A 20394-nucleotide genomic window follows, 5' to 3' on the forward strand; every position below is an offset into this window, starting at 1 on the left:
ATAGTGTTGGTTTATAATTTCATACCAACTAGGCCTCCTTAAGTAGCTGATGGCTACCTCACTGAACAACATACAGGAGGACCATCACATCTCATCCCTATAACTGTCTGAGCTATCGTGATCCATTGAATAAGTACAATAACAAATTTAATATTGATAGACGTATAAGATTAATGTATAAAAATATTTTTAAGCTTGGAGTTTAAGTATTCAAATGTAGTTGTAATCTTTGATTCAAATGTACTATTTGCTTTGAAATTGACAAAAACGATTGAGCATAAGTTCTTAATATATACTGTGTGTGTTACAATAGTTTGACCAAGAAGTATTTTAGTTCTAAAAATTTCTCTATATGAGATGATGCACAGGGTATGTGGTTCATTTTCCAGATTGTGAAATGAGAATGCTTTATTATATACAATGCTGTGATATTTATAATGCTGTTATATACTGAGCCTGCACGAATGCAAAAATGTCATCTGTGACATGTTACCACAGCTTTTTGCTGGATACATACAGTTATCTAATATATTGCATTTTTTACAACCTGCCATTTTTGTTGGAAATCATTATAATGTAGCGTTACCCATATCTATCCAATCTTCTCTTATCTGATGAGAAATCAACATTATCTCATTCAAACATTAATTTCTTTAATCATTTTGATAAAAGTTCATGAAAAAGTCCAGTATGAGAATATCTTGTTTGGGTTTATGTTTCAGGGTTCAAAGGTGAAGGACACAAAAAACTATTTACGCTATAAAGAAAATTATCATCCAATTTTCATGGCAGTAGGGTCTTTCACGAGTTGACCATTTTCTAGTTGTGGTGTAATTTTCAGCACTTTCTACCAATTATATGACAGTTTGTTATTATGTGCATTTTACATTGTAGCTTGTAATACTGATGTTATTTACAAATGTTGTAGATGGTGTTGGTATATCTTAATCTACATTCCAAAGACATAATATCTTCTATTTTTGTGATATTTTCAAAATGGTATTACATTTTTGTACAGGGTTTCATTAATTCTACAAAATATATTCAATTTGTTATATAACGAACTGTTACTTGCTTAAGATTTTTAAAAATTTTTACACTTATCTGGCATTTTTTAAATGTTGTTTGTATTTCTGTGAATATTTTTAACACTTTTATTCAGTTAAATGATATAACTTTTTCTTGGATTTTGTGAAACTTGTATAACAAATCCTTTTTCCGTCCACCATGTTTTTTACCTTGTGATATTATTGATGCTCTTTTTTTTCAATGACTTATTCATAAATAATATATAAATAATGTTTTACATTTTTGATCATCAAATATTTAAAGTTACAAGGTCTTATAACCTGATTTTTTTATAGTTGATATTTGTTCAAATGTGCAAAAAAAATTTTTTAAAAAATTACAACTGCTGATAAATGAAATTATATTTCGTTAATCTAGCTCAGAAACTAGAAAATTAACCACTACCAGAATAAGATCAAATTTTCTTAAAAAATCATCCATGTTCATCTAAATATATGTTTTTATATATTAAATCATCTCTATCAATTTGGAGCTTGTATAAGATATCTGCAGCTGTTAGACATTAACCTGTTATTATTAATGAGAGGTCATGACCCTTGTGAATAAGGATGAAGGGGTCTTTTCAAGGTTCATTCGATGAAAAGTTATTCAGATCACTTTTTTTTTTAAAATATCGCTTAAGATTTAACGATTCTAATTTCTGTGTTAATTTCATTTTTTCTAAACTTGTACAAGACTTAAGATATCGTATACCTCTATATGTACAGTGTATTTATATTTTGATAGATTTCTACAAAATGGTGACGCAACTTTAACCATTCTTTATGAATGAGTAGAATTTATAAAAGCTTGTATTATTATAATAAATATGTGTTTTGTATTTAAGATTACTGTTTGTGCATTAATGTTTATTTGTTGTTAATATGTTTTACTGGTGCAAGAAGCCCTACAGGTATATACTGCACCTGTGCCATAGATGACAGAAATATTTGTCCTTGAAAAAAAAAATATTGAAATATCACCATCCTATAAATTTGATTTCTCTTAAATAATAGTTAATTTTCCCCATGGCTTGATGATAACACAAAAAGGGTCACATGCTATTTACAAAGCTACATTAAATTTTCTTAATACAATGTTTAACTACTTATAATGTTTTTGCACTCTCATTAATGTTTAAAATTCAGTGTTTTTGTCTGGAGAGCCCTTCTGTCTGGGGACATTTGTTTATAAAGAGGCTGACCCCATGACCTCAGCCCTGGCAGATCTCTCCCAATTAAGTTCTGTGTTAGTAATTTTTTTCTCCTAAAAAAGAAAGGAAATGATATTTGGCATGAGAAAGAGTGTTTAAAACTATGCATTATTTTTTTTCTCCTAAAAGGGAAAGAAAAAGATATTTGGCATTACAAAGTGTGTTTAAAATTATGCATTAATGTTATTTTCATAGACTGGAGGGAGGTTACTTCTGTGACTGGTGAAGCTTGAAATCAAGGACATAATCTGTTTTCATATCTTTGTACACAATTTATTTATTATAGTAATAACTGATTAGAGGGAGATAAAGCTCATGCTTGTGTGAAATATCATATGGATGTAATTATGTGGTTAACAAGTAAATATTTAAGTACTCTCATTATAGGTAATTGTACAAGTGTATTGTTTTGCATGTGTGTGACATCTCAGAAGGAACTTTTATAATGGTAAACTTTTAACTCTTGAATCTTTTGAATTATCATAAAAGATATATTGATATGATATTAACTTATTTTACAATATCCTAAGGAGCTTTGTTTACTCATGGATGGAGGAACACGAGGGGTGTTATTGTGGGAGGAAACCAGAATACTGGAGAAAAACCAAGGTGGTCGGCAGGTGACCCCATACCTTTCTGGGAATCGAACCGTGAACACTTAGTTGAGAGTCAAAAGTGCTATCACTGTGCCAACTGACCATCCAATATTTGCTTTAAATCAATTAATCAGAGTCAATTTTATTAAGAATATGTCTTCAATAGTAGTACCTTAAAATGGTATGTAAAAACATTTAATGGAACTTTGAAACTAGTTTTTAAGTTTCAAATATCAAAATTGTATGGATTTAAACAAAGCCTCCTTCTCTACCTTTATGTAGTGGTACAACTAATATTCAAATTAGGAAAGATGAAATTTTTGAAAATTGTGTGATGTTTGAGGTTGTGGATGTTGTCGGGGTGCGGATGTGATATTAACATTCATTGAATTCTATTTCAGTAGTTATTTTAACATTCATTTGTTAGGTATGAAAGGATTGCAGAGTTTTATATGATTTTTCTTATCAAAGATAATCAAAGGAAATAAAATTTAGAAACTATCTTCTGATGTTGTGATATTTTCTGTTCATTGAGGTCAAAGACAAAAGCAGACCTTGAGTTCTGAAAGGAGAAATAAGTTTCTTATCATCTTAAATTTTCATCTCTTCTTTTTTGATGATTGAAACATTTTGAGTTCAAAAAATTTAAAAAAAAAAAAAAATTTTTGTCCTCATATTGTGACATACCCCCAATTTCCAATCATACTTACAACATAATCTCATTACAAGGAGTTAAATATGTGGTCATGATTAAGATCCTAATAAACTGACATTATTATTTTTAATTATACATTGTTTCTTATTCAGGGAGGAAGTACAATTTCAATAACCTGTTTTATTATTTTGGTTTATATCAAAATCAATTGTCCTTAGTTCAGTCTATCAACATTTATGTGGAGAGTGATGTGTATTTCTGTCCCCAGTAATCACCTGTTGATTCTATCAACATGGGTGTATTTCACTCAATCTTTACTCCAACCTAATAAATTACCTTGGGTATTGTATATGAAATTGTAATGAAAATAAGTAAGGATCAATACACTGTTTCAACTTAACTATCAAAATTACTATCAGAAGAAATACAATGTATTATCTACCTAGAAGTATTTAAAAACCACCAATAAGACACCAGGTTTGTTATCATTTTACACAATTTTTTTTATTACAGCCTGTATGCAAACATACATCCAACATTGAACATAACAACCTGACCTTCCATATGCATCCAGTAATAAGACCATGCCTGGTAATAAGCCCACCCATATATATATATATATATATACCGTATATATACAGATTCAGCATTAACAACAGTAAATGGTATATCGTTGTCCATAAGTCCACCGCCCAAATTTTCAGATTTTATATGAAAACCCTCTGGCTTATTGTCAGATAAATATGGTACTTAACACAGGCATGCTTCACTCTCAGTCACAACATATTTTACATACATATGCTCCACATATCTCCTACATGTTCACAAAGCATCAGCAGTCTAGATCGTCTAAACCAGCCATCTCATAACAACATATATCATAGTAGGTACAAAAATATTAACAATAAATGACACTAAATGAGTTTGTGAAGGGGATCTGATGAGGATAAAGTAATTTTGATTTAATCAAGTTATGACTCTAAATGATGTCATGACGTTGGCGATAGTAAGGACGATAAAACGTCTGATAATGAAGCGATGATAATGATATATGAATTAATATCATGATGATAAAATATTCATGACTGAACAAATGACGAAAAGAAAACAATGATAACAATGACAAAATGAAACAATTAATTTAAAATTGAAATGATATTTGATGATAAGTCTGATCAAAGCAACTCATTCAACAGATCACGAAACAGTAGTGATAGATTATCTTATAATGTGAAGGACTCTGATATTAGTCAATATGTTCAACATATTGTTTATTGGCTTTGTTGCAGTAATTAACTTTTTTACAGCTATAAATATATTTAGTGTTTAATCAACCATTATTTAATACAGTTCTTGGAAAACATGATGATTTTAAGCACCAATTATACTTTTCTGAAGCTGGTTTCTTAATATTATTATTTTTCTTTCTTTAAATCAATTTCTACAGACATAATAACAGTACAGACTGTTAATGTCAATCTGTAAATACAATGAAGGACGTGGGGACATGAATGAATCTATCACCACCAGTTTGATATACAAACATTTTGCCAGAAAGATTAGTGTTGATATATATACTACACATATTTCTTTCATCTTGGTCAATTAAATGGCTCCAAGTCCATGTTTTTACTGTTTTCACACAATGTCAACTCCATCTGTACCATTTAGCTTTCGATTTCAAACAAACTTGTGAGATTCTGTGAATGTTCTATCTTTTGACTTTGAAACACGAATGCCACTTTCTGAAGCATTCTGACTCAAACATTGGTAAGTTTCTGACTGTAAAACATCAACCATTGGTCAATTTCTCCATTCTGTCCATGTGACATCAAACATTGGACAGTTTCTGCCTGTGTGACATAAAACATTGATCAGTTTTCTATTCTGTCCATGTGACAGCAACACCAGGTCAGTTTCACTGTTTTGTCCATGTGACATCAAACATTGGTCAGTTTTTGAGATTCTGCCCCTGTGACATCAATCATTGGTCAGTTTTTGAGGTTCTGCCCATATGACATCAAACATTGATCAGTTTCTCTATTCTGCCCATCTGACATCAACACCTGGTCAGTTTCGCTGTTTTGTCCGTGTGACATCAAACATTGGTCAGTTTTTGAGATTCTGTTCGTGTGACATCAAACATTGGTTTGTTTCTCTATTCTCCATGAGTGACACCAAACATTGATCAGTTTCTCTATTCTGCTCATCTAACATCAACACCTGGTCAGTTTCACTGATCTGCCCTTGTGACATCAAACACTGGTCAGTTTCTGTGATTCTGTCCGGATAACATTAATAAGATCTTGGTTGATAAGGAAAATAAACCGAAGACATGAAATCTGAAAACAGAAATTGAAATCCTGACAACATGTGAAGTTTAGACTGTTCATACAATAAACAAAAAGAAAATACCAACATGTCAAAATGCAAACTTAAATTCAATAAAACTACAATACGAACAAGAGAAAGATATACACAGAAACTCATGAAAAGTACTAGGAGAATAAGACCAGGTGCTCAGGAAGAGTAAGAGTCTTCTGCTTCATTAACGACATCTGATATATAAAACTTGGTCAATTCCAAGTGAGTAATGTCATGTCCTCAAATGTTTTCTATTTCGTATAAAATGCAAAATAAAAATGAACTAATTCATCAACAATGACATATTTCAATTTTAAATTAATTAATTAATTAATTCTGATTGTGCATTTTCAAAAAATGGCTTATTTTCAAGGTACTATTCCTAGCATGAAAACTGCCTTATTTTCAAGATTATAGGGTATCCTTTCTCAAAGAGACAAACCTGTCTTTTCCAACTGATCACTATTTCACTACAGCAAAACATATTTTCATACAGCCAAAAATTTGCGTCTTTTGAAAAGAATACTGCAGTATTTATCTTCAAAGAGCCCCTGCTTGAGTGCTTTGAAAACTTACCTCTACAACTGAATTGTTACATAGTTTCTGCTTGTTTCCAACAAGAACTGGACGCCCATCAATATAAATAGGTCGCTTGCCCTCATTCGCAATGAAGAAGTCTCCGTTATTTCTAAGCTTGATGATTCCCTGGCGACGTGAGATTTTCCAGGCAGGTCCTTCTAGAGATAAGTCTACGTCTATCTGGTTATCTTTGGTGGCTCGTCCCAGAGTTATCTACAAGGAAGAAACATTCCTATCAACTTTACTTCCATTCAAAATAAGGTTGGATGTCTGATTAATATTTCAAATAAACACATGTAATGGTTTGAATCTGGATTTGGAACTTAATTCATAAATCTTGTCCATTGGTCCATATTTCCTTTTGAACACAGACTCCAAAGCTGTTTTTGTTACACATTAAAGACACAGAAATTATTTATAATGAATGAGAGACCACAATATCTCGCTCAGAGTATTGGCATATGTCCTTATTTTATGAATAAATCATCCTCATCTATCTGGTCAAACCAATAAAAGGAAACAGCATACACTTTACAACCATGATAGTATCAGATATCATTCACGTGACCTTTCATACTAACAGAAAACATCCAACTGACTCAGAAGACCTGGTAAATTCAAATACAGTTTTGTTATAAGGCAATGTTGGGTAGCAAAAAGATTATAATGAATTATTGAATTAATTACATAAAATTCAGTTTTAACAACATAACGGTTGATGATTCTGTCTTACCTCCCTTGATCTCATTAGATAACGCACCAGACGACCGCGAAGTACCGCCAAAGTCTGGTTATCAAAGTCAGGCGGACTAATACCTGGAATGAGTTATAATTAAGTTATTAACATGTTAAATTGTAAAAGATGTGTCTACAATCAAACAGTACATTGTAACAATTAGATCTGTTTAGTCCCTTCCTGGAAATGGTATAAGACCAGAAGTTATAGAAATATAAAATATCACAAGGAAACTAATAATCTCCGACTTCGTAGAAATAGTACAATAACAAGACTGTATTGTGTAGTAACACTTGGTTGGTTTTAGTTTTACAAACAACAAGTGTTTATATAAACATGCTTTTCAAATTATTACTAATTAATATTCAGAAACATGAAACTGATCCAGCTTATTTTAAATATTTTTTTATTTTATACGTTTTCACTTTTTCAATAAGAAACAACTGTATTCTGTACACAGCTCACCTGTCACGCTATCAACAAGAAGCAATCCTGCTTTATTCTCTACAAAACTCACCTGTCACACTGTCAACAAGCACCTGCCATTTGGGTAGTTCTTGTTCTAAATGACGAATTTCTTTCTTATTTCTTCTGTCTGACACATTCAATTCTGTAGAAAAATACGAAAATGTCCATATCATCAAAATGACATAATATATCAATTTCAAAATAATTGTAATTTTTTTTTTTGGCATTGGTAATTTGAAAGGTCTTCTCTTGCCTGAATACCATTGGATAATCAAAATACAGTTGTAACCTACTACAAAATCCATATGTGTGCAGACAATAATTCCATATCTAGTGATTAGCACATCTAAGTTTATTTCTGTCAGTTAAAGAGTAGATTTACAATGTATAATTACCCTGTTCTAATGTCTAGATTTCAGATTAAACTTTATATAAGATCAAATGTATAATAACCTTGTTCTAATGTCTCGTCCTTAGGGTCCCTTACATCCTCATCATTCATCATGTCCTCTGCATCTGAGAAATTCAGGACATGGTCACCGCGAGGCATGGGTTGTACTGTTGATAAAGAACAAATGAATTGTCACCAATACTAGTGTCGGCAATCCCTACTCATCAAATATCTGGTCATAGCCCTCCAAAATCAAAAGAAATAGGGAGTTTTAAAGGGACCTTATAATCAGTTACTGCTCATATCCTTTGTAACTCTCTATCTGATTGGTTGATTTTGATTTTAGCCCTGATTTTGATTGGCTGATAATCTTTAACATTGTATCTTGTGTTGTTTTTTTCTGTTACTCATTAACATTCAATTTGATTGGTAGATGATTTAACAGACTAAATACATGTAACCCTGTACCTGATTGGTCAGGAAGCAGATGGTACTGTTTCATTAGTATCCAATGGTTGTTAAGAGCTTTAGCAGTGCGGAGTGGGTGGAAAACATCAGATTCTTTTTCCAGAAGATCTTGGAATGTATCTCCTGTTGGTTGACTAGTCTGTTTATCAAGAAAAAACATAAACATTTTAAGTGTTTCTACCAGGATCTGATGAGACATTGCTTGGAAAAACTGTGACTTACAAGTTTGTCCTCAAGAGATGAAGTTAAAGAAAGGATCTCACTAGGAAATTTTGGCTGTATAAAACACAGGTCTTTTGCCATATTAGTTAAAAAATGTAAGAAAATTGGTAACAATTTTCAATTTCACAAAGACTTATCTTATATCTGTGTAAAGTTTAAAGTAGTCATATCATTGATTATTGATTTGATGGTCTGATTGGATCTCCAGAAAAAAGGTCTTTACTATTTCATGGAGATTTCAGATTTAGTAAAATTAAAACTCACAGATGCTATAGTTCCCAGTAACGTTTCCTCTTCTTTACTAAACAGAGCTTTTCCCTGAACGTTGTTCATGATATCAGGATGGAGTTGTTTCATAGCCTGGATTGCAAGTCTGTAAATAAAACATTACAATATAATTGTATTTAACAGATTTCAATATCGTATCACGTTCTTATGAACATGCATTCTTTTCATTGACAGTTGTCTAATTGCCAGAATTCAGAATAACAATAAATCCTATTTTTGAAACAAGCCCTTTTTATCTAGTCACTGGTAATGCTTAGGTTTCCACTGCTCATTACAAGGAGCTGCAATAGATTTGTTAGTTAGAATGTTGGCCTACCGTATATAACCTTCAGTGAAGATAAGGGGCACAGGGTGCGACCCCTCTTACTCCTGGTTTATTACATTTCACAGGAAGCTGAGAAACAGACAGGTTTGAGCTGTTTTGGTATCCTAATTGCTATGTTTGGCATGTGACTGGTCTTTTCTAAGTGAGGTGGTCACAAGTTAAAATAAGGAGACCCAGCCTCACAAAGACTCTGGCTGTTCACAGGACGAACCCCTACTTTATACAGAAAAATACAGCCATATATTTGAAATTCTGACTAAATATAGGATACAATTGTACAACAATACAGTGGCAGTGTTAATGTGACATTGGACTACCGACCTGACTACTGTGAAATGATGACATGGAATTATTACTGTGACATGATGACAGGAAGAGTTTCTGTTCAACATCACATCATTGTCCTAACAAGGGACCCAATCACCCTCAAGGGTGAGACAAGGAGATCTTAACCCAAGATATAATAGTCCAGGGTACAAGAAAACAATATTCACTTGTCCGACAACCTTGAACTTGTACTTACTTTGATATGACCGGGTCGTAGAGCAGAGCATACCATCTCTCCTGGATTTCTTTCAACGTGAATCGACATGAAAACTTAACGCCTAGGTGGACCGCTGTGAGATCATTTGTCTACATATAAATAAACCATAGAAAGTGTGAAGTAAAGAAAGATATTTCATAAATGGAGAATAAAATAAAAATTTTAATGCAAACTAAAATTAAATATATCAATGTGACATCAAAATTGAATTTGCATGAACTTCAATACTTTCGTTTTAAAGACTTAAAGTCTAAAGAATGTAAAATATTAAAATATGTAGTTATTTTTTTTATGCCACAAGTTTCATAATTTTTTGCCAGTCTGATCAACCAATATCCTGCGGATATAATTTTATCAGTACAAATGCTTTTGATAATCAGTTTTATTTTGAACCCGAGTCCCTTCAAATAAACCTAAAGAAACCAGTTTCAAACTTATAGTTACCACTATTGTTGGCTTAAATAGTAGTGTATTTTGGGTCAAAAGGCTGAGGAAATTTATATAACTTGTACATAATTTGTCTCCACTTGATCTACAAGTAAGATTTAATCAATTTGTCGCCACTAAATCTACGAAAAAATTGACACATAAATCATCGATCCTTGTCTATATATAAGATGGAACATAACGTGATTCCTATTGATCTACAATTTATTTTGTTCATGCAGGACCACACTGAACCTATCTTTGTAAGACACAAAATAAATGATTTTCTATCCTTGAATTACAAGTTAGAAGAGCAGATTTGTATAAAGTTAATTCCCCAGCTACAAACCATCCAGATTTGATTTTGGATCATTCAACTATTCACATACAAAATCCTATATCCTTGAACTAACTATTGTATATGACTACATAAGTTGTCTCCCCTTGATTCACATACTGTTAGGTTCTATTCGAGCTGACATGTTAAATTGTAATATTTTTTTTTATTTCTATATAATTTGTCTCTCATATTTCCAGTGTTAATATGATTTGTTTACAGAGGTTATCATTTCCTTAACATACTTTTTCTCATCTGCTTACAGTGAAGGTCATGATGTACGGTCAAGGTCATTTTTACAAGTTTACTATACACAAAACAAAACAGTTATGAAAGATGATATTTTTGACTTAATATAAAACTATTTTTCTTTTTACTGATTTGATATGATCTTAGTTTTGTAGAAGCTATAAGGTAATGTAACAGTCTTCATCCAAATTAATTTTCCTTTCCTTTTAAGAGTAATTCGGATTCTGTGTATCTGACACAATGGTAAAATCAAAATATTGAAATTTGGGATGAACTGCTTCATAGCCTTAAATCTGATCAAATACTTGATTATTGATGATAACATTCAACAACACCAGTTTTCACTTTCTTTCAGTTTTATTGAATTATAAACAGTATCATTCGACACAGTGAAATATCACATACATTTTGTATTCTGAATGAAAAATAAAGTTTTTTGTTTTAAACATCAACAAATCGAATATTTTACAAAAACAGAATGATTCCAATGAACTCCAATAGAACTATACAAGCTAAACTTTCTAACAATAATTCTAAAAAACCTTTAATACCTGTTATCATATCTTAATATATAAACTTCAAAAATATGACATGTTTCTACTTCTTTCAAAACATACATAAATGTTCCTAATACATAGTAACAATATTCTTAACTTACAATCATTTTCAAAAACAATAACAGCACTCAGAGACAAAATTAATTATACATATTTGGCAAGATATCCAGACTACAAAAATATCCTTAATTGGGGAGGTTACTAAATTAATTGTACCTGAAACAGGGTCAGATTACACAAGTCATCCAAGTACTCCAGCATCAAAGTTGACAGGATATCCAATCATTCAAGTAAGTTACTGTATCATTCAAGGAACAGAATGGAATTTCAAAATACCTTGAGTCAGATTATACAATATGTCACAATATACTGATCAGATTAAACAGGTTTAAGGTAAGTAATTTTTTTCTGGTATATAATAATTTGTATTTACATGAAATAGGATATCAAAACTATTAGGACCAGGTAAGGTCAGGTAAAGTAGATCAAAACCCTAAATAGTGTCTGATTACTCTGGAATCAGAACAGAAAGATTTTTAAATACAAAAGGTCAGATAACACAAGATGTGACAATACAAAGGAAACAGATTAAACAGATTCCAAGGCACTTTCCCACAATATCTGATATCCAATGAAATATCTGGTGTTTGCTTAATAATGCATACTGTCTATCACAACAATACAACTGATCTAAAAGTAACTCATGTCTTAATCCTACACATACCTAAGTCATGAACCAATTATGAATATCTCGATATGTGAAAAAAAAATTGATAAAGAAATGGAAAAAAAATCTAATTTACTTAAAAAACCGTATCCAAAACCTTAGGATATCTGACATATAAATAAAAATTGTGCTTATAAATGAATTTTTCATTACATATGTCTGTTAATTAAAAAAACTCACACCTCATAAAAAATGTGTTGATCTGTAATATCTAAAAAAAAATATGGGGAGGAGATTCCCAATTGAAATGTGAGCATATACATAAGCAATGAATTCAAAAATTAAAGCACAATGCCAGCCATACTACACTATCATTACCGATATTTTTCCTAATGACAAGTGCTTTTTAGGTCTCATTGTTTCTTTAAAAGAAATAAAACATTTTTCTTGAAGAGGTTGTGAAAGGCTGAAAATTTGTCATAATGGGCATTTGTAAATACAGGTAGATATTTAATTTACTGTGTTTTTCCTAAAAAGCACTAAAATGAAAAAAATGAAGTCTGCGGATGATATAACTTAATTATTTCTAAAAGAGTTAAAACAAAGTATTACAGCTTATATTTGAGAAAATCTGAGAACATCTTTTTTCAATTCTTTGATTCATTGTGGCAAACTTTACATAAACTTCATAATAAAGTTCAATGTAACAGTACAATGTGATCACATGGAGAAAGGAACATCCAGAGGGACTCACTCTGGCACAGTTTACATCACAATCTTTTTGAGTGGGATGAGATATATATAACTAAATTCATTTAGTTTGATGTAATGTAATCCAATCACATTATTCATCAAACAATGCTGAGAATAATATTGAAAAATTCTTCCTCACTTAAAGTCAGCCAATCTGATCACAATTCAATGAAATCATACCAAGGACATATTTTGTAAAGATAACAAAGTGTCCACAGAGAAGTTTGTATGATTCAACTGTGCTCTGCAGCAGCAGCACTACCACCACGTAAGCAGTCTTGTATTCCTTCTATCCACTTGAAGGCAGAATGTGTTAACTTCCTATGAAACAATGACTTCAGAGACTCGTTAATGAATGGAATACATCTCTCCTGCCAATGGAACTCCTCAATTGGGAATCTGTGAAGTACAACATCTTTCACTGCAGATATCTTGGTTGGGTTCAGAATCTGTGACTGCGTGAGGCGATTCCTTGTGTTATGGGATTCAATCTTTCTGCCTTGAAGTTCTCCAATAGTAAAGATCATGAAGACCAACTCACGAGCAAAGTATCTTGGAGATGTCTGGGTTGATGCGGATGCGATGGCTGCTGGTAGGATTTGACAAGTCTGATAATCATATGCATTTCTTACACCAACATCTGAAAATGACAATATCTCTCGAACCCTCTGCTCATAAATCTTGCCTCTAAAAACAATCGGTGGCGTGTTCCTCAGTTTCCGCAGTGGAGCATATCGTACCGAGAAATAGTCGTGTACTTCCTTACTGGAAGGTTTCTTTTGGGAGTTCCCATGTTTGTCATGTCTTGGAGTGTTTACAGAAGTTTTAGCTCCTTCAGTGCTGTCTGGTTCGGCAACCTTCTCCTGAAACATGTGGTCCTTGTTCTCAGGGACAATACTTGTAATCTGTATCCTGCTTTCAGAAGTTCCTGACTTGAGGGTATTCCTTACTCCTTCTGACCATCGGCGACGTTTTTGAGGGTTCTCAACATGATGAGTACAATGTGTTGACAGATACTCCTTGTCCTTGATGACCCAGTCAACCTCAGATTGATCCGGCCTCAGCCTCTTTCTGGATATGTGTACTTTCGGGGATGATGCATGATGTAGCTTCTTATTCAAAGTTTCTTCTGCTAAAATATCTTGAACAGAGTTGCAGCATCTGTGTTCTTGAGAAGGAAGATCACCATCCTTTGACAACTTCCCACTCAGCTTGTTATTTGAGATGGCCTGGGTCTGATAGCTGGTAAACTTCTGAGAACCACCTTCTGCTGCAGACATAATGTCAGTCATGGTACGTTTTATCAGATGGTCCTGCAATGTGGGACTATGATGGACACCAACAGGAGTTGAGGAAGTAGAGCTGGAAAATTTACTGGACAGGAACCTCTGATTTCTGATGACTTGAGAGGGAATTCTACTAGACTGGGAAGATGAGTTGGAGTTGGTACTTTGGATGATGCTGGATGACTTGGTATCACCCATGTTGATCGTTCTTCCCTCTGTAGCTACCGACGACATGGAAACAATAGATTTCTCAAAACTAGTGATGGCTCCGAGCTTGTTAATCTGCTGATTGTGAACATTTTTAGTTGGTTGTTGTTTAAAGACAGGTGACGCTACTGATGGAAGAAATGAAGCTGATGATGCACTCACTGGTACAGCAAAATCATTCTTACTGAGAGCAGAATCCAAATGATCCAAGTGGCAAGTCTGAGCTTTCTTCATCTTTATGTCCAAGACTTCTGTTGATCGACCTGCACAGCTGGTGACCAAGGGTCTTGATGCTTTTTGTCTCTTTTGTTGACTTGTTATGTTGATGTCATCATCAGAGTTGCTATTTGTTATGATAACCAATCTGTCAGGTGTCAAACTCTCGGAATCACCAGCATTTTCATATGATATGGCAGTTTGTAGTAAAGGTGCAGTTTCTGAAGTTGTGATACCTCCATTGGAGGTGGCTCCCATTAATGTAGCTGCCGTTGACAGGGTGGTAGTGACTTGAGAGGTGAAAACAAATGAAGTGGCATTTCCCTGGGCAGATGGAAAACTCTGCAAAGCTGTAGACATTGGAGAGGCAGCTTTATCTGAATCTCTGATGGTTGTCACAGAAATGGCTGATCCTTGAGTTGCTCTTGTTCCACATTTCACATCAGTCAGCTGAAGGGTTGATGGAACAGCTGTTGTTTGACGTGATGACACATGGTAGATGTCAGTCATTTTTGTATTCCTTGTATAAGTGACTCCGAGTGAAGACACAGAGGAGGCAACTGGTCTCTCAACACAGAATATATGAGTGAGTTTAGGCTTGGGTGTAAATCCAAGTGAGGATCCAAGGGAGGTAAATGATCTGCCAGTGCTTGATATAGGAGCGAGATTAGGCTTCAGAGTAACTCCCGGGGAGGACTCAAGGGAGGTAAATGATCTGCCAGTGCTTGATATTGGAGCGAGATTAGGCTTCAGAGTAACTCCTGGGGAGGACTCAAGGGAGGTAACTGATCTCTCAAAACTGGATACTGGTGCAAGTTTATGCTTAGCAGTGATTCCAAGTGGAGACCCAAGGGAGATAATAGGTCTCATATTGCTGAATGTTGTAGTGAGTTCCAGCTTGGCAGGCGGTCCAGCTGATGATCCACAGGAGTTAGCTAGTGTTGTGATGTTGGCTTCAACATCAACTGCTGGGGGACAAATATGTGGATATAAAGGGACACTGACTGGAGGCAATCTTGGAGGAAGATTGCTATCAAATGCTGCAGTCTTGACATCACCAGGCACTGATAGAGAAGTCATACCATGTTCTGAGGAGGAACAACATGTCCTCAATGAAAACTGCTCTGTTGAAATGGTTACTTTTGATGATGATTCTGCACCTTTAAAATTGAGCGGAAGGCGAAGCACAGGTGGATGCGAGGATGTCGGAGTCTTTGGGGATCCTCCATTTTTCACAATGTTGATTTGTAGCTCAATATCTTTTCTTAATAGATGTTTCCGCAGTGGTTTTATTGGTTTCTTTGCAGTAGGAATGATTGGTTTAGGTGTTTTGTTGGCATCTCCACTTTTAGTATCAACAGGACCACTCAAGACGGCTTCCTCAATTCTGGCTTTCTTCACAATTCCTTGGCAAGTTATAACTCCTTCAGAGGATGGCATCTTTTGCCTACTTTCTGCCAAATTTGTCTGGATACTTGACAAAGAGGAATGTTTCCCTTGATGTTTGTCTTCTTCAGTTTTCTTTCTCCTAGAAGGTGTCTTGGGACTTCTGCCTTCAGAGGATTTCTTGCCTCTAGGAGAAGGACGGGTCCTTGGGCTCTTTGCTTCTGCAGTTTTCTTCACTCTTGGAGAACGAGAGGTCCTTGGACTCCTAACTTCTGCACTTTTCTTTACTCTAGAAGAAAGTGTCTTTGGACTTTCGCCCTCTAAAGTCCTTTTTTCAATATTGGGGCCTGATCCAGAAGTTGAGTGTATTGTTGGACTATCGTGTGCTGCCATAACCTTTGCTGTAGCAGTCCTGACCACAGTTGTTCTAGGATGTGAAGATGTTCTGGCTGTCTTCATTTCCTGCTCCACAATGTGTGAACTCTTCTCTACCTTTGTAGTCATTACTGATGGACTTTTCTTGCCCAGTTCTACCCACTGGAAACCATCCTCCTGTTGCCATAGCGAAGATCCTTCCTCTTCCAGTTTAAACTGTTTTTTCCGAGAGGTCAGTTCCTTACACATGATCATAAATTTCCTTGCCTTGTGGAGAGGGTTGAAAGATTTCAAGGAAAAGGTTGAACAAGACTTGACATTCACAGTCTCATCGATGATCTCTCTCTTGTTACTCAATGTTAAACCATTTTGCTCTGCCTCTTCCAGCCCGATTGTATGTGTGGCTAGTGGACTTGAAATAGACAACGGTGTTGGTGCAAGTGTTTTTAACGGTGTTGTTGACATTGATGTTGATGATATTGAATTGGAAACTGTAACTATGGCACCCTGTTGTCTCGGTGGTGGTGATAACAATGGGTTGGAAACTGTTACCATGGCAGCTGGTGGTCTTGACAGTGGTGAAGACATCAGGTTAGAAACTGTAACCAAGGCACCTGGTAGTCTCAGTGGTGGTGATGACATTAGGTTGGACACTGTAGCCATGGCAACTGGTGGTCTCAGTGGTGGTGATGACATTAGGTTGGACACTGAAGCCATGGCACCTGGTGGTCTTGACAGTGGTGATGACATTAGGTTAGACACTGCAGCCATGGCACCTGATGGTCTTGGTGGTGGTGATGACATTAGGTTGGACACTGTAGCCATGGCACCTGGTAGTCTCGGTGGTGGTGATGACATTAGGTTGGAAACTGTAGCCATGGCAACTGGTGGTCTCGGTGGTGATGACATTAGGTTGGACACTGTTGCCATGGCACCTGGTGGTCTCAATGGTGGTGATGGCATTAGGTTGAAAACTGTAGCCATGGCACCTGGTGGTCTCGGTGGTGGTGATGACATTAGGTTGGACACTGCAGCCATGGCACCTGATGGTCTTGGTGGTGGTGATGACATTAGGTTGGACACTGTAGCCATGGCACCTGGTGGTTTCGGTGGTGGTGATGACATTAGGTTGGACACTGTAGCCATGGCACCTGGTAGTCTCGGTGGTGGTGATGACATTAGGTTGGAAACTGTAGCCATGGCACCTGGTGGTTTCGGCAGTGGTGATGACATTAGGTTGGAAACTGTAGCCATGGCACCTGGTGGTCTTGGTGGTGGTGATGACATAGCTTTGGAATATGTAACCGTCCTAGGTGGTGGATGTGATTGTGGAGGTGATAACAATATGGAGTCTTTACCAACAGATGCTTGCTTGACTGATTGAATTGGTTCTGGTCGACTATGACAAATTACAGAAGGTGTAGCTGTGCTGTGATATGATTCTGACTCCAAATAATTAGTTGGGCAATGGTCCCTACCATTGGCATTTGGAACTAAGGGTGGGCTTATCATATTGGACCGATCACTTGGTTCACAGGTGGCTCTGGTTGACATCTCCTGTCCCACAGGATTAAACCTTGATTTGAAGAATGGACTGACTGTGTCACTTTGATTATTTTCATAGTAAGACCAGCTTGTGCAAGGTGAACTGGACATCAATGGAGATGATTGAGATGGTGTTGATGCAAAATCCACTTCCGGAAAAGACTGTATTATATGTGTTGTTGTGGATCCTTGCAACTGACATTTACGAGATCTGCGATCACACCTGCGATATCCATCGCCTCTATAGTGATGTCGACCAAATGATCTGTAGTTGTGGCTACTGTTTCTGCGATTGTATCGTCGACGATTGGGTGGTGTTTGGAAGCCATCCAACAATGGTAGATTACGGTAGTCTTGATCTTCTGTACTACTTCCCCCAAATGGCAATCCTACCTGATGATCCAACATCTCAGTACGCGACAAATGCAATTGATCCTCCTCTCTAAGAGCAATTCCATGTCGTCTTTTATCAGGACTGCCTTTGGCAAAAAATAGTTCCCTTGACCTTGGTTCAAATGAGTGCTGACTAGTCAAGTTGCTAGCTGATGATGTAAATTCCTGTCTTGGGACAGCAGGAGGAGATGACACCATGGGTGGTTGCCAGGGTTGATTGCTGTTACAAGAGTAAGGCGATGGAAAGTGTGGAATGTTGCCAGGTGCTGAAGATACGCAAGGTAGCTGGAAATGTCTGTCTTCAAGAAATGGTGGACACCATGATTTGTTGTCAGAGATCGATACAGGTAGCGGTGGTGACATATGCTGTGGATAGGTCTTGTAGATTTCATGTACACCTGACACGGTAATCGGTTTCTGGTTGAAGGCTGGTTTGAGATCCTGCTGTGAACTTGGTTGTGTTGCTGCATCACAAGTATGTATGTGCTGGGAAAGGAGCTCATCTGTCTTCTGCCTCAAGGGATCCAATGTCTGTACTGACCCATCATTTGTTACTTTCATCAGCTGAGTTCTATACTGAATACTCTGCCTCTTCAAGTTCTGTAGTTTCCTAAGAGAAGTTCCGCAGAACATACGTATAAGCCACACACACTCAGAACAACAACGACAGGCCATGGTCTCGCACTTTAGAAAACTGCTACCTAATGTCAAACCTCTCTCGATGTCTTCAACTTTCTCCTCAATTTGAGATACTCGGTTGCTATTCTTTTGGTATGTAGTGATGTCCAGAAGATGTTCAATAAAGTCATATGAGGTATTAACACTGTGAATGAACCTTGCAAATGGTTTCATTGTAAATGAGGCTGGAGTAACTGTGAAGATGACCTCAAGTTGACTAATCTTGCTTGCAATCAAGTCAATTTTGTGAAGGAAGCTAATTATATGTTTGTCAAACTTCATCAACCTACCCGATAGGTTTGGTATGCACACACAGGGATTCGACATGGCACGAAAATAAGAATTAGACATAAACACATGATTGGGGCTCCCTGGTTCTGTTTCTTGTCTCTGTAAAGGTTTGACTCTCCGTAAAGGCTTACTCACTGTCTGTTCAAAAGGAATATCACACCCACTCACCACAGTGCTGTCAATCTTGTCTCCTATAACACTAGTGACGGGACAATCATTAGGACCATACGAAGGTGATACCTGACTTGTCAGAAGTTTCTCTAAATCTTGTTCCATGATATACAGATCTGTCTTGACATCTTTCAGGAGGTCGCACAAGCCATGTAGGAGTCGCTCATGTTTCTCACACTCCATTGTAGTAATCAAGCACAGTTTTGGGTCAAAGATTCTCTCCTCTCCGAAGGGTAAGAATGACCCTGAAAAAGAAAACTGATATAATCACTACATCAAAGTTCTGCATTCATTAGATCGTATAAATGAAACATGGAATTCTCTATGCTTTCATCTGATCATATTACACATACTCAGTAAAATTTGTATCAAAATTCACAGCCTTCCTCATGCTAGGGTTATCAGAGGCAGGTTATTTATAATATGCAGAAAGATAAAAAAAAGTTGATGTTGGTGCAAGCTATGCCATTAACCATTGACAGGGCTGGCAACTAATGAAAGATTTTTTTTAAATGTTACTGGCTTTTGAAGAGGTAGATTTATGTCTCTTCAGACTACAAGATAATGGCTGTCTTAGGACCAAAGTAAACTCAACTACTTATCAAATTTTAGTTTAATAACCTCAACTGGCATTCAGAAAATGAGCAGAAGAGTTTATTTCTTATTTTTTTCAAGTTCAACAACAAAAACACTGGAAAAATAAGCTGGAATATGAATTTGTACTACATTTACTCAAACTACACTTAGATATCAAATTTCAGTTCATTACCCCATTCTAGGCTCTATCTGACTCAGTTCAGCGGTCATAGCAATGGGAACGAAGAATTACAAGACCAAGGTGAACCCATATCCAAACAACAGATCCCAGAGAGATCTTGGCGCCCACCATTTGAGGATCTCTTTTCAGTTCTTGAAGATTTGTTTATTTTTTTTTGTTTGT

The 20394-nt window shown here is 35.6% G+C and overlaps 1 protein-coding gene across 1 annotated transcript in view; it reads right to left on the reverse strand.

The window, feature by feature from the left end:
• Positions 1–4047: 4047 nt before the first annotated feature.
• LOC132547576 (microspherule protein 1-like) overlaps positions 4048–20394 on the reverse strand; it is a 31020-nt gene continuing 14673 nt past the window's right edge. The window contains exons 5-12 of the mRNA XM_060211354.1: positions 9897–10006; positions 9025–9133; positions 8539–8677; positions 8133–8237; positions 7729–7821; positions 7209–7291; positions 6473–6688; positions 4048–5874 (exon numbers count right to left, since the gene is read on the reverse strand). Of these exons, the coding sequence (XP_060067337.1) occupies positions 5788–5874; positions 6473–6688; positions 7209–7291; positions 7729–7821; positions 8133–8237; positions 8539–8677; positions 9025–9133; positions 9897–10006 (942 nt within the window). The 3' untranslated portion in view covers positions 4048–5787. The remainder of the gene's footprint in view (positions 5875–6472; positions 6689–7208; positions 7292–7728; positions 7822–8132; positions 8238–8538; positions 8678–9024; positions 9134–9896; positions 10007–20394) is intronic.

The sequence above is a fragment of the Ylistrum balloti genome, unplaced genomic scaffold, assembly GCF_031769215.1.
Source record: "Ylistrum balloti isolate Yb309-2 unplaced genomic scaffold, AGI_CSIRO_Ybal_v1 Utg369962, whole genome shotgun sequence".
Classification (NCBI taxonomy): Eukaryota; Metazoa; Mollusca; class Bivalvia; order Pectinida; family Pectinidae; genus Ylistrum; species Ylistrum balloti.